The sequence below is a fragment of the Rhagoletis pomonella genome, unplaced genomic scaffold, assembly GCF_013731165.1.
Source record: "Rhagoletis pomonella isolate Grant_MI unplaced genomic scaffold, Rhpom_1.0 Rhpom_scaffold_00007, whole genome shotgun sequence".
Lineage (NCBI taxonomy): Eukaryota > Metazoa > Arthropoda > Insecta > Diptera > Tephritidae > Rhagoletis > Rhagoletis pomonella.
This window is the reverse complement of record NW_023458561.1, coordinates 5,465,666-5,479,293: the sequence shown is the minus strand read 5'-3', so window position 1 is coordinate 5,479,293 and position 13,628 is coordinate 5,465,666. Positions and strand designations below refer to the sequence as shown.

Sequence of the window (13,628 nt, the reverse complement as noted above, 5' to 3'; positions counted from 1 at the left end):
GAGCATATTTGGGTAATCCGGACGAGGGTTCAAGGATAATCGTAACATTATGGTACAAATGAAAAATGTCATACGGCAACCGTAGTCAGCACACACTTAAGTAAACAAACTGGAGATTAATAGCAAATTAGCGAAAAATAAACACAACAAACGTTGTGCATATTAAATTTACTCACTTTTTCGTTGTATACTAGCATTAATAATAAAATTTGCAATAAATAACTCAAAAAGGCCATATTTTCTTTTGTTTATTTACAAACATGTGTTTGTGATCAGCTGATTTTCTTACTTGCAAGTTTTAGCTGGGAAAAATTTTTCCAGCAGAAATTTACAGCTCTCTTTCACATTTTGCTCTCTCAATTTCCCCTACTTTGCAAGTTTTTGGGGTACGAGAACGCAAAACCAGTAAAAGTTTTCTAAAACTTTAGATAGTTAGGCGTACGAGTACACACCTTATGTTAAATACATTTTGTTTACAAGCAAGTGACAATCTTACACCTATTATAGTTCATTCAAATAAGGTCCTCTCTTCTCCGGCAAACACAGAAAGGAGAGACCTGAGTAGTAAGGGTTATAATTTGTAAGTACGGCCGAAGGCCACATACGCAGAGAGAAGTCCCGCCCCACCTCTCCAGTAACACAGAAAGGAGAATTCTGAGTTGTAAAGGTTATGATCCCAAAGCGCGGCCGAAGGCCGCCTACACAGATAGAAGATCTGCCCCTCTTCTCTGGCAACACAGAAAAGAGAATTCTTCGTAGTAAGGGTTATAATCCGTAAGCGCGGCCGAAGGCCGCCTACGCATAGAGAGATTCCGGCTCTCTTCTCCGGCAACACAGAAAGGAGAATTCTGCGTAGTTATGATCCCTAAACGCGGCCGAAGGCCGCCTACGCAGAAAGTAGTTTCGCCCCTCTTCTCCGGCAACGCAGAAAGTTGAATTTTGCGTAGTAAGGGTTATAATCCTTAAACGCGGCCAAAGGCCGCCTACGCAAAGGGAAGTTCCGCACCTCTTCTCCGGCAACACAGAAAGGAGAATTTTGCGTAGTAAGGGTTATAATCCCTAAGCGCGTCCGCAGGGCGCCTACACAGAAAAAGGTTTTGTACAAAAATACCGTGGATAGCGTAGACCGTGTTGGTCCGACAAGACTTTTTTTAAACACTCTGCACAGTACGCACTGAAGACATGATGTTGTATACCAAATGAAAGCTTGTTCTATATATTGAATTATACAATTTTTAAACAAATTTAATTAAAATTTTTTTAAAATCATGTGTTTTTTTAATTTGTTGTTGTTGTTGTTATAGCGGCTACAACAACCCCACCCAGATCGGCTGATATCTTAGTCGTTGTCGTCGAGTTCCACTAACGGCAGCCCCAAGAAGCGTGCAGCCTCTATGGGGTCAGTCCATAGGGACGACGCCGTTAGGGTTGTGGGGTTTTCCGGGCATGCGAAGAGATGTTTCGAGTCGTGAGGGGTCTCTCCGCATGCCCGACATTCGTTCGGCACATCCGCATTTAACCTACACAGGTAGGAATTTAGCCTGCTGCAGTAGCCAGAGCGAAGTTGGGCTATTGTCATTCTGGTCTCCCGAGGCAGATGGAGCTCCGTCATGTCAATGTCCGGTGTTTGTGTGCCTAGAACGGCATTCACAGGTCTTGAGTCTACATAACTCGAGACTGCGTCCCTGTGAATGCCGTTCAGGGCCTGTCTATGAGCTGACGGGTCCAGAGGCTGCTTAATGAACCTCTGGACTTCGTCCGTCAGTTCATATAGATGCCTCCTGACGTGCCTCGGCGAGGGCTCCTCTGCAAGCAGCTGTCTATTTGGGTGGCCACATCTGTGGCTCCCAACAAGAAACTGCTTGCAGAGCATCGTGTTGTGCTCCCTAATTGGGAGCATTTTCGCCTCATCGTGGAGGTGGTGTTCTGGTGACATCAGGAGGCATCCTGTCGCTGTCCTAAGTGCTGTATTTTGTACCGTCTGTAGCTTCGTCCACTGCGTCCTACTAGTCCCCGGCGACCACACTGGTGCTGCGTAGTTTAAAACCGGCCGGCCTATTGCCTTGTATGTTGCCAGCAACGTTTCTTTGTCTTTGCCCCAAGTACTGCCGGCTAGCGACTTGAGGACCTTGTTGCGGCTCTGTACTTTATTGACAATAGCGGTTGTGTGCGCAGAGAAGGAGAGCAGGCTGTCGAATGTTACTCCGAGTATTTTAGGATTATTCACCGTCGGAATTGGTGTGTCATCGACGTGAATTCCTAGCGGTAGCCTGACCTTCCTCCAGGTTGTGTAACTTTGTTTAGTTACATAGAATTGTTGCTATACCCGTACAAGATGTATGGAAATTTGTGTATCCTATTAAAGGCATTTATATTTCCAATTGAATGACAGAATTTTGAAATCCGTGCTTTTGTTTTCGAGATATTGGATTTAAAAAATAAAAATATAGGAATTTGACCTTTGACCCTTGGTAACTCCTGTAGTTTTCGCTTCCCATCAAAAATAAATAAAAAATATGCCGTTGTACTTGCTTCAAACAACGGGAAAATTTTAGTAGACGGACGGCAAATTCTAGAAAAAGGGGGGATGAGGGAGGGTAGAATAGGACCCCCTGATTTCAAAACTACCCCCCTTTTTTCTAGCAACCTTATAGTTCTTATATAATTTATTGTTAAAGTTTTCATATAAACGATGAATAAGATAGCAAAATAACATACAACTTAGTGCTACCAGACTGGCATTTTGAATAATAAAAGCGGATTTTTAATTCGGAATTTTTACTTAGTAGAATTATTATTTCTGTGTTGCCGAAGAAGGGGGGGCTGAACACATTTTGCAGAGAACACCTTTCTGCGTAGGCGGCCTTCGGCCGCACTTAGGGATTATAACCTTCAGGCAGTAGAATTCTCCTCTCTGTTTTGCGAAGATAAGGAGCTGAACACCTTTTGCAGAGAACACCTTTCTGCGTAGGCGGCCTTCGGCCGCCCTTAGGGATTATAACCCTCAGGCAGTAGAATTCTCCTTTCTGTTTTGCGAAGAAAAGGAGCTGAACACCTTTTGCAGAGAACACCTTTCTGCGTAGGCGGCCTTCGGCCGCACTTAGGGATTATAACCCTCAGGCAATAGAATTCTCCTTTCTGTTTTGCGAAGAAAAGGAGCTGAACATTTTCTTTTGTATTGATTTCCCCTGTATTCCTCTTTAATCATTGCCTTCTTTGTATGTATTGTTTTGTACAATATGGCAACACATGTTATGTGTCAGTTTGCAACCATGTGTTATTGTAAATATGTGTGAAATTCAATGTAATTTACAAGTCGATAAAAGTTTAATTAAAGTGATTTATATACAAGATAAAATAAAAGAAAAGTGTGTAAAGTATTAAGTACAGTGTTATGTGCATTTATATATATAAAAGTATGCACAAATGCTTTTTTGTTAAGGAAACCAAGTGGAACGACTTAAGAAATTTTAACAACAAATAACTTATAAACAATGATATTATTTATATTTTTTAGTTATACATGTTTGAGAGGATACCTCCCTTAACATCCTGACCAAGTTTCATTTGTTAATTCCACCTGGTTTTCTTAAAACACAAGGTGCGGCTGACTACTAAAGCCCACCCCAAACAACCTCTATCGACGTCGTTGTTCAAAATTTGTCGCCCGGTTATCGTAATCGTGCCTCGATATTACCATCGATAGTATCCCAGCGCTAACGGGAACTCGATTATTGAATAGGGACTTTTCCCAATCGTTAGCAACACTCGCAGACTTTTTTGTTTTTGCAATTGAAGGGACAATAATTGACTGTCCTTTGTATATTAAAAATACTTGGTTGAAGCTGGCGGAGGAAATCGATTTTCTTGGAATATTTTCAATTTAGAGTATATACATACGAAAAGTTCTTCGGACTTCCGTAAAGCCTTCGAAAAAGCTGAGATGGACGCGTAAGTAAACATAAAACCTAGTAGAATAACTTTCTGATGATTTGTGTATTTTTTAAAATAAATGTGTACCTAAAGATTGAGAGATGAGGTGGAGTCTTTGGAAGCTATATTAATGGATGATGTTCAAATAACTAGAAATCCAGAAAGGTTTGAATATATTGAAATGCATTATAACGTAATAAATGGTTTTAAATAATTTTAGTGATGCGCCTGAACTTATAGAAACTACAGTGTTTCCTCAAGTAGGTGATGAGGTCGAACAATATGTATGTGTGACTCTGCAAGTTATTCCCACAGTCGACTATCCAGAAACAAGCCCTGAATATAAGCTACTGCGTCCACGTGGCTTGGATGATGCGCGTTTGGAGGCTATTAAACGAGCATGCAACGAGAAATTGAGGGAGTCCATAGGTTTCCCCGTTGTGTTTGATCTAATTGAGGTGGTGCGAGAACATTTAACGGGAAGCAATTTACCGAGCGGCCAGTGTGTTGTTTGTTTATATGGTTTTAGTGATGGTGACGAATTTACACGTACAGAATGTTTTCATTATTTGCATAGTTATTGTTTGGGCCGACATCTAAATGCTTTACGTCGAACTTATAAAGAAGAATATGATAAGCTACCAAGTTGGCTTCAAAAAACCTCTGATCCATTTCAAGCGCTATGTCCTGTTTGTCGCGAGCCTATCAAAGATCAGGAAGATAGTTTGCGTTGTGCCATGCCGCCATCTGAGCTTCAAAATGCGCCTGAATTTAAATTAACACGAGAACTAAGAGATCTTCAGCAGCGTATGTCTGCACTATTTCTTAAGCAGAAGAAACGTGGGGGTATAATAGATGTGGACGCAGAAAGTGGAACTGTTATTTCGATTGAAAGTGAGGAGGAGATGAGATTGCGTTTACAACGTAGGCCCAATTATAACGGCAGTAGGAGAGCGGAAAACACGATTACTGAATGTAACTTATTAGAAACAGAAGGAAGTAGTGGAAGTAATGGGAGTCAGAACGCGGGAACTTCGTTATCTCTGGTTCAAAAAGTAAGTACATTTTAAAGGAAATAATATCTCAAAATTTTGCCTATGTTCAATACAGTGCCCATGCTTGTCGGTTCTACGCCCAGGAATAACTTGTAATAGCTTACAAATCCAGCGCTGTTGTTTCGCGATCTAACCGTAAATATTGTGGGTGTGCAATGCACACTGTGCACAACTGCATGTTTACCCAGCAAACAAAGTGTCTAACGTTAGAAAAACATTGGTTTTACATTACAATTATTATCAAAATATATTAAATACATTTTAGTTGCAGTTCTAGCCAAGTAAAATTAGGGGAAATGTTTAGTTATTTGCCGGACGTTTTTGGGGTGTGGGGCGGAGGGGGAGGGGCGTGGCCCATTCGAAAGGGGACAGCCCCCACTTTACGAAAAGTCGCACTCCCCCCTTCGGGGCCTCCCACAGACCCCTAGGGAACTGTTTGAAAATGGGCGAAAAACGGCATTTACAAAGGGAAATTGAGCAGCTTGAAGTAGAATATAACCCAACTAACAGAATCTGTGGGGTTTTTAAATAAAAGAAATTATCCCAAGGTGGTTATCAGGCGAAAGAAGAGGGGCTGAACACTTTTCTGCGTAGGCGGCCTTCGGCCGCACTTAGGGATTATAACCCTCACAAAGTAGAATTCTCTTTCTGTTTTGCGAAGAAAAGGAGCTGAACACCTTTTGCAAAAAACACCTTTCTTCGTAGGCGGCCTTCGGCCGCACTAAGGGATTATAACCCTCACAAAGTAGAATTCTCTTTCTGTTTTGCGAAGAAAAGGAGCTGAACACCTTTTGCAGAGAACACCTTTCTGCGTAGACGGCCTTCGGCCGCACTTAGGGATTATAACCCTCAGGCAGTAGAATTCTCCTTTCTGTTTTGCGAAGAAAAGGAGCTGAACACCTTTTGCAGAGAACACCTTTGTATATTTTTAATGCTTAGTGGGTTATATCCTATCTTCTTTTGTCTATCATTCTTTTGCACATTTTGCTGAACTCCGCCATTTAATTTGCATATGCAACCAAAGTGTTTTTATTTACTGAATTATGATTAATTGGTTAATATTAAAGTCATAAAGAAAGTTATAACTAATCGAATAAAGTGTAAAGTGAAGGGGAATTTAAAAATATATTGGTGAAGTGACTGCTTTAAGGAGAATAGGAGTGATAAATGTACTCTAATTTCCGATTTTACAAAAAAGGGCATATTCCAAACCCAAGTTGTAAATAAATTAGTGACCAAAATTGGCACTCAAGCCTGCTAAACGATCGTAGGGGAACCGATTTGACTGAGCAGATAGACGATTCGACATTCTGCACAATGAACGACGACGCACCCACCAGGATTATGGGCAGCTGCTTCAGCTTGCCAGACATAACAATAGTCAGTGCTGGTCTGATAAACAGCATATCATGGCGACCTATGCTGACTTTGGCATCAGACCATCTGCCCATAGTCATCTCGATCGATAAACCAACCGACTTTGCTTCCGCGGAGCACCGAACATATATCAACTTCTCCAAAGCTGATTGGATAGGCTTCGCGGAATTTACTGAAAACACCTTCGCTGCTCTCCCCATACCAACCGACGTCTACCTTGGTGAACGTAAGTTCCGCAGGGCTGTCACCGCTGCTGCAGCTCGCTTCGTACCGGCAGGATGCATCACGGACCCACGTCCAAATTTCCCTGCCGAAGCGGCTGTTCTAGCCGATGAGCGCGATAGCCTTCGTCAGGCCGATCCCGGAGATCCCCGTATCAGGGATCTCAACGCGGAGATTCGGCAACTAGTGAACGTACATAAGCGGAAGAAGTGGGAAGAACATCGGAAGACCTGTAACTTCACCTCTGGTGTGAGTAAGCTTTGGTCAACTGTGAGGTCTCTGTCCAATCCGACGAAGCACGAAGACAGAGTCGAAATTTCTTTTGGCGACCATGCCTCGTCGGACCCGGAGCAATGCGCGAGCTACTTTAGCCGGCAGTTCATACTGCATCCTCCGGTGGAGAAAACCAAGCGTCGAGTGACCAGAAGGCTGCACAAACTGCCAACAAACTGTGCCCCCCTTGCTTTCGCTTGCGGTGAAATTCAGGTGCCCATCGGTAAGGCGAAAGCCTCCAAAGCCATGGGTCCCGACGGCATATGCATGCTGATGCTGAAAAATTTGGGTCCTGCGGGAGTGGCGTACCTAACGGAGGTCTTCAATTTGTCTATGGCCCTCTCATCATCCCAGACATCTGGAAGGTGGGGAGAGTGGTCCCACTGCTCAAACCGGGGAAACCTGCTAACAAAGGAGATTCGTATCGACCGATAACACTCCGGTAGCGAAGACACTTGACGCCCTGCTGCTCCCGTAGTCCACGAACCACCTGACCCCAGCGAAGCATCAGCATGGTTTCCGTAAAGTGCACAGTACAACAAGAGCACTTAACGTCATAAACACTCAGATAACTCGTGGCCTTAACCGTAACCGTCCCTGTGAGAGAACGATTCTAGTAGCGTTGGACCTGTCAAAGGCTTTTGACACTGTCAGCCATTCCACGCTACTAGAAGATATAGAGGCTTCCACTCTCCCACAGAGGCTCAAACGGTGGTCGGCAAATTATCTGAGTGGTCGACACTCGTCGGTAATGTTTAGAGACAAATCGAGCAAACTTAGAAAAATAAAACAGGGGGTTCCACAGGGTGGTGTCCTTTCCCCGTTACTGTTCAACTTTTATATATCAAAGCTCCCTCAACCACCAGAGGGATCCTCGATTGTCTCTTACGCGTCGATTGCTCGATCATGGCGACTGGGAATGGAATTGATGACCTGTGTTCGAAAGTAAAGGGGTATATCTCCGATCTTTCTCGCTTCTTCACTGCAAAGTGTCTAGCACTCTCCCCTACGAAATCATCTGCGACCTTGTTCACCACCTGGACGAAGGAGGTCAGGCTACCGCTGGGAATTCACGTCGATGATACACCAATTTCGACGGTGAATAACCCCAAAATTCTCGGAGTAACATTCGACAGCCTGCTCTCCTTCTCTGCGCACGCAACCGCTATTGCCAACAAAGTACAGAGCCGCAACAAAGTCCTCAAGTCGCTAGCCGGCAGTACCTGGGCAAAGACAAAGAAACGTTGCTGGCAACATACAAGGCAATAGCCACAGATGTGGCCACCCAAACAGACAGCTGCTTGCAGGAGCCCTCTCTAAGGCACGTCAGGAGGCATCTATATGAACTGACAGACGAAGTCCAGAGGTTCATTAAGCAGCCTCTGGACCCGTCAGCATACCGACAGGCCTTGAACGGCACACAAACACCGGACATTGACGCGACGGCGCTTCATCTGCCTCGGGAGACAAGAACAACAATCGCCCAACTTCGCTCTGGCTATTGCAGCAGGTTAAACTCATACCTGAGTAGGCTAAATTCGGATGTGCCGAATGAATGTCCGGCATGCGGAGAGACCCCTCACGACTCGAAACATCTCCTCGCATGCCCGGAAAACCCGACAACCCTAACGGCGCTGTCCCTGTGGACTAGTCATATAATCACAAGTGTTTATTCATATCGCCCGCATATATCCGATATTGGCCGAGCTGGTAGGAATTTACGCAAGTCCCAAAATTGAATTTGATGGTTTGGAAATTAAAATAGGGAAATGCGACTAATTAAACATGTAAGAAGTAAGTAATTGTTCGTTTTGTCAGTGAACTGTGTCAGGATAAGACTTCGGGATTTGTTTTCTTACGTTTTCAATTGTATGTATATTTTGAATGTAAATAAAATTTCTATCCCTGTTCGTCTAAATCGCAAGTTTCTGCAAATTTTCTGTTCGCGTACTATTTTGGATATTTTTCTCTTATTTCGACGGAGTTTTGCTGTTGGACATTTTTACTGGGGATTTTAAACGATAGCTATTGACGAACGGCTTGAACTGACGTAAACCAGATTTTGAAAATTTGGCCAAAGGGATCTTTCTTTTCGTTTGATTCGAACAAAGAGTGTTCAGCACATTTTTGTCGCGCTCTCAGTAAGACAGAGTGGGAAAGGAACGCGTAAAATTACTAACAAAAAGTGTCGGGATACGAACGGTGAATCCGTCATAGAAGTTAGAGCAGTTGTGATGCTAATCCTAAATATGTACATATGAAGGGTTAGTTAATGGTCTCGCCTAATAGTTAAAGAATTATTTGGATGCCGCAATACCAATATGTACATAGTTAATGGACTTTAAACATGTGATTCGAATTATACTATCCCATATAAATTAACAGCCCATCGAATCAACACTTGCTTTTGTATTTAGACGTTGTCAATTCAAAATGATTGCTTAACACATGGCGTATTGAGTAGAGTACGATCTTGCCCAAATACCAAGTTAAACTTAACTACCAAAAGCAATGCATGTGGTTTTTATAATAAAGAAATATGTAGATTTTTTAGACCACGGAGCACACCGATTTTCGGGGATTATTACTAGTTGTACCAAACTTTGATTATTATTATTTTGCTAATATTTAGTTATTGCGTACAACTTGTATTTAATTATTGTTCCTAATAAAGTAAAAATAGCTGCTAAAAATTTTGAAACAATATTACCTGTATTTTATTTATAACAAACTTTGCACACTTTTACATCAGATATTATCTTATATATTAATACGCAAACATGATTTTTGTCGTACACTTTTGAAGTACTTAATGCCCATTTATTTAAATGAAACTCATATCAAATGAAAGGGTACTTTGTGTAGATGTGCCGAATTTAGTTTTTAACTCTCTAAGAGCCATCTTGAACCGAAATATTAAAAAAAAAACTATTTGCAGTTACATGTTCAACCCGAATATCAGTTAGCAAAGCAACATGTCATCGTATATATTAATAGGCAAACATGATTTTTGTCGTAAACTTTTCAGGTACTTAATGCCCATTGATTTAAATGAAACTCACATCAAATGAAAGAGGAGTTGGTGTAGATGTGCCGAATTTAGTATTTAACCCTCTAAGAGCCATTTTGACCGAAATATTAAAAAAAATAAGTTTTGAAGTCCTAATCGGTACAAGTGCAACCCGAATATCAGTTAGCGAAGCAACATGTCGTATTATTCTTTCTGTTCCTATGAATTATATATACATAGTATAAAGAAAAGTCGAGATTCTTTGTACGCGGTAATCTCGAAGCCTACTGAACGGATTTTGACTAGAGTTTCTCTAATATACTCTGTATCCATAGGAGAGTGACCTTTTTTATTTAGAATTTTAATAGAGTTGCCACCTGTCTAAAAAACTATAATATCCGCACCGTTCGTTGGATTACAAAAAATGATGTGTCAAATGAAAGCGATTGGCCTCTAGAAACACAATAATCTATTATTTTTTGAATAGGGTTTCCACCTGTTAAGAAAATTACTATATTCAATCCTAATAAGTAGAGTCCGACCGATTAATCGGCATCGGCCTTTTTTCGCCGATTCTTTGCCGATTCTTTGGAATTTCTTTTCAAATGTTCAGGTGAAGCGACAGCCAACGTTAAAAAACATTTGCAGACAGCTTTCAAAAATGATTTTTTTTGTTGAAGGTGTTTCACGTTTTTTCCATACAAAAGTATGTGCGACAATTTTTTTTTTATATGGAGAACACTGCCAGCAAAAAAAAATTGCCAAAAATTAACGGGATTTTATAGCAGCTTGAAATTTGCACTTCATTATACTAGAATGAAATGGTCTACAAAACTGCATACCAAAATTGTGATTAAAAAGTTTGAAATCTTGGTGAAAATAAACAGAATTTTTAAATTTTTGTACAAAGTTTGAAATCTGAATTTATATGGGCTGCATTTCTTTATTCAATCCGAACGTTTGGAATAAACTTTTTTGTTTACTTATTCTTTAGAACGTTCCTGATGATATGTTAACGTATATTTCAAACGCATTCTGTTTATTCCGGCTGTGAAATGGGATTATCCGGAATGTATAAAGAAACGCAGCCATGGTGTTTGTTGTATACCAGCTAGACTTTTATAAAAAAAAATAATAAACATTAAATAAAAAAGACAAAATCGGTCAAAATATCGCAATTCTTATATTTTGTGGACCACTATATGTATGTACATACATACGTACCTAGCATATAAGTTCTTCTGCATTGAGTGCAAAAGAGTGTATTTTAGAACAAAACGAAATGAAATTTTATGTTCCTAAATATTTTTTGCTTAGCACCATATAAAAAGGTGTTTTATGTAATGTACATAAAAGTGATATATGTACATATATTTTTACACATACATATGTATGTATGTACATACATGTGTATGTAATGTTGCATAACAAGCCAATTAATTCAATTATTTCTTTTCTTTTGTTTTTTTTTTTTAACTCCGTGAAATGAACTGATTTTATGAATTAATACATTTACTTATAATTTTTTATGGAATCGGCATCGGCATCGGCCGATTCTTACCCCATAAGCCGATTCATCGGCATCGGCATCGGTAACTGAAAAAAAATTGGAATCGGCCGGACTCTACTAATAAGTGCAGGCGTCAGTTCTGCTCCGTCACTGTCAAATGAAAAGACTTAGTCTCTAGATGTGTAATAATGTATAATTTTTCTGAGAGGGGTTTCCACCTCGTTTAAAAACTATAAGATCTTCACCGTTCGTTGGATAAAAAATTAGATACCAAATGAAAGTGAATGGCCTTCGCATGTACAAAAACTTTAATTTATGATGACATATAATTTTTTTCTCCAAATACGTAAATATGCATACATTCAGCGCGTGACGAAGCCTCGCGCATCCGTGGCCGGCTAGTATTATATAACCGAAGGTATAACCCCACCTAACAATATCAGTGACCTAGACGAACAAGAGGTGCTGATGGAAAAACGTCATAAGCAAAAAAAAAAGACTATAAAATAAGTGATATGGTCGAATTTCGACTGGGCGCTACTAGTCTTATATATAAATAGGCAATCATGTTTTCTTTACGTTTCTAAGAAAGGTATTTTGATGGTATGTGCAGCCAATATTTCATATTTCAAATTAGTTTAACATAAAGCGAAAAAATCAGTTCAAAAGTGACACCAATACAAATGCTACCTTTAGACTTTTAGACTTTTAGACTTTTTAGTCCATTTATAAAAGCGTTGTATATTAAAAAGTTTTTTTATATTATTTTTTTTCTACTTTTTAGTCCTGTCTGAATAAAATTTTGCAATAGATATTAAAATAATTCAACGATATTAATAGAAAGATGCACACACATGCATTTACATATGTATGTACATACAAACGAGCACCAATTAATTTTATTTAAAGAAATGGCGTGTCGTCTATTTCCGCTGTAGCAAACGTAGTACATAGGGCGACATCTAGATGTCATCTACCTCGCCCTATTCACTACAGCTGTCGCCCTATGCACTATGCTTTTTTATAGGAACTTTTCAAAGCTTTGCTTTGGTGTCGGACACACAACATTGAATGTTTCTGGATCCACAACATTGAAAGTTTCTGGACGCACAACATTGCAAGTTGATAAAAGCGTTGTAAAATAGACTTGTCAAGTAGTTTGACAAATGTACCACAGGGTGTTGGTATGAACGCTGCTTAAATTTTTGTAATTTTAAATGTTAAGTGTACATTAGTCTATTTTTCATATAAAACGCCCCAGAAGATGCCAAAGAGGTTGGCAAAACGTCGGGCAGCAAAGTGAAGAAAGTCTTTTCTTGCACATAAACCAATTTGATCAGAATAGCCTAGTGCAACCAACAATAACAACACAAAATACAATTACTCCTAAAGTGCTTCAAAGGGACAGCTAAATTTTTGTGAGTGCTTTCTAAATAAACCAAAAAATATGTTTATAAAAATCAAATGAGGGTACTCCGGGATACTTTTTTTATCGTCTACGAAAAAATTATTTTCTAGTTAATTTTATAGAACTTCTTTAAATAACTACAATTTAAAACTGGTAAACTAATGAAAAAATAACAACTTACTTGTAAAAAGTCCTTCTTTAATAAAAAAATAATTTTAAATAATTTTAAAAAGTTGCATCCACTCATACTATAATTCTGTGGTCTTAAGCAATAATCACCTAATACTAGGTTCACATATAAGTAGATTATCCTAATTTTCGAGCTTAACACCCTAATCTGTAATTATAACAAGAGATTAGCCATATAAAATTCGTCCCTTGTTAATCTGTAATTATAAAATAATCTCAGATTTAACCGATAACTTTTCGGTGTCCATCCTAGTTTTATCGATTGTTTTTGCGAAAAAGAGGAGAAATGCCAAATGTAAAAGTAAACAAAAATGTACACAAGCAAGTAAAAGAGGTTTGTAAAGGTATTTTTAATAAAATGTTAATTTAAAATATATTTATGTTGCTTATTATAGCAGAAAAACGTGACCACGGTGGCACAGTGAAGAAACATAACTTTTCCTTGAGATGTGAGAATAACGAGCACAACAAATTTGACGGCTAATAATCTGAGATTTGCCTGTGTAAACGGGGTGATTAAAAAACGAGCTTTGATTGAGATAATATTGATATGTGAACATAGTTTAAGTCGAAAAACCTAAATTCGAGAAAAATGGTTCCAAACATTTGGATTGTAATGTTAACTTTATGGGGAAACCAAAATATGTTCGT

The 13,628-nt window shown here is 39.5% G+C and overlaps 1 protein-coding gene across 2 annotated transcripts in view; it reads left to right on the top strand.

Moving 5' to 3' along the window:
• Positions 1 to 3,774: 3,774 nt before the first annotated feature.
• The window catches only part of LOC118742268 (E3 ubiquitin-protein ligase RNF25), a 27,950-nt gene continuing 18,096 nt past the window's right edge, over positions 3,775 to 13,628 (top strand). The window contains exons 1-4 of one of the 2 annotated variants that reach the window (XM_036474210.1): positions 3,775 to 3,951; positions 4,027 to 4,098; positions 4,154 to 4,988; positions 5,044 to 5,202. In XM_036474210.1, the coding sequence (XP_036330103.1) occupies positions 3,944 to 3,951; positions 4,027 to 4,098; positions 4,154 to 4,988; positions 5,044 to 5,121 (993 nt within the window). In that variant the 5' untranslated portion in view covers positions 3,775 to 3,943 and the 3' untranslated portion in view covers positions 5,122 to 5,202. Of the gene's footprint in view, positions 3,952 to 4,026; positions 4,099 to 4,153; positions 4,989 to 5,043; positions 5,203 to 13,628 lie in introns of those variants that run through there. The other variant, XM_036474209.1, reaches the window with a different exon arrangement.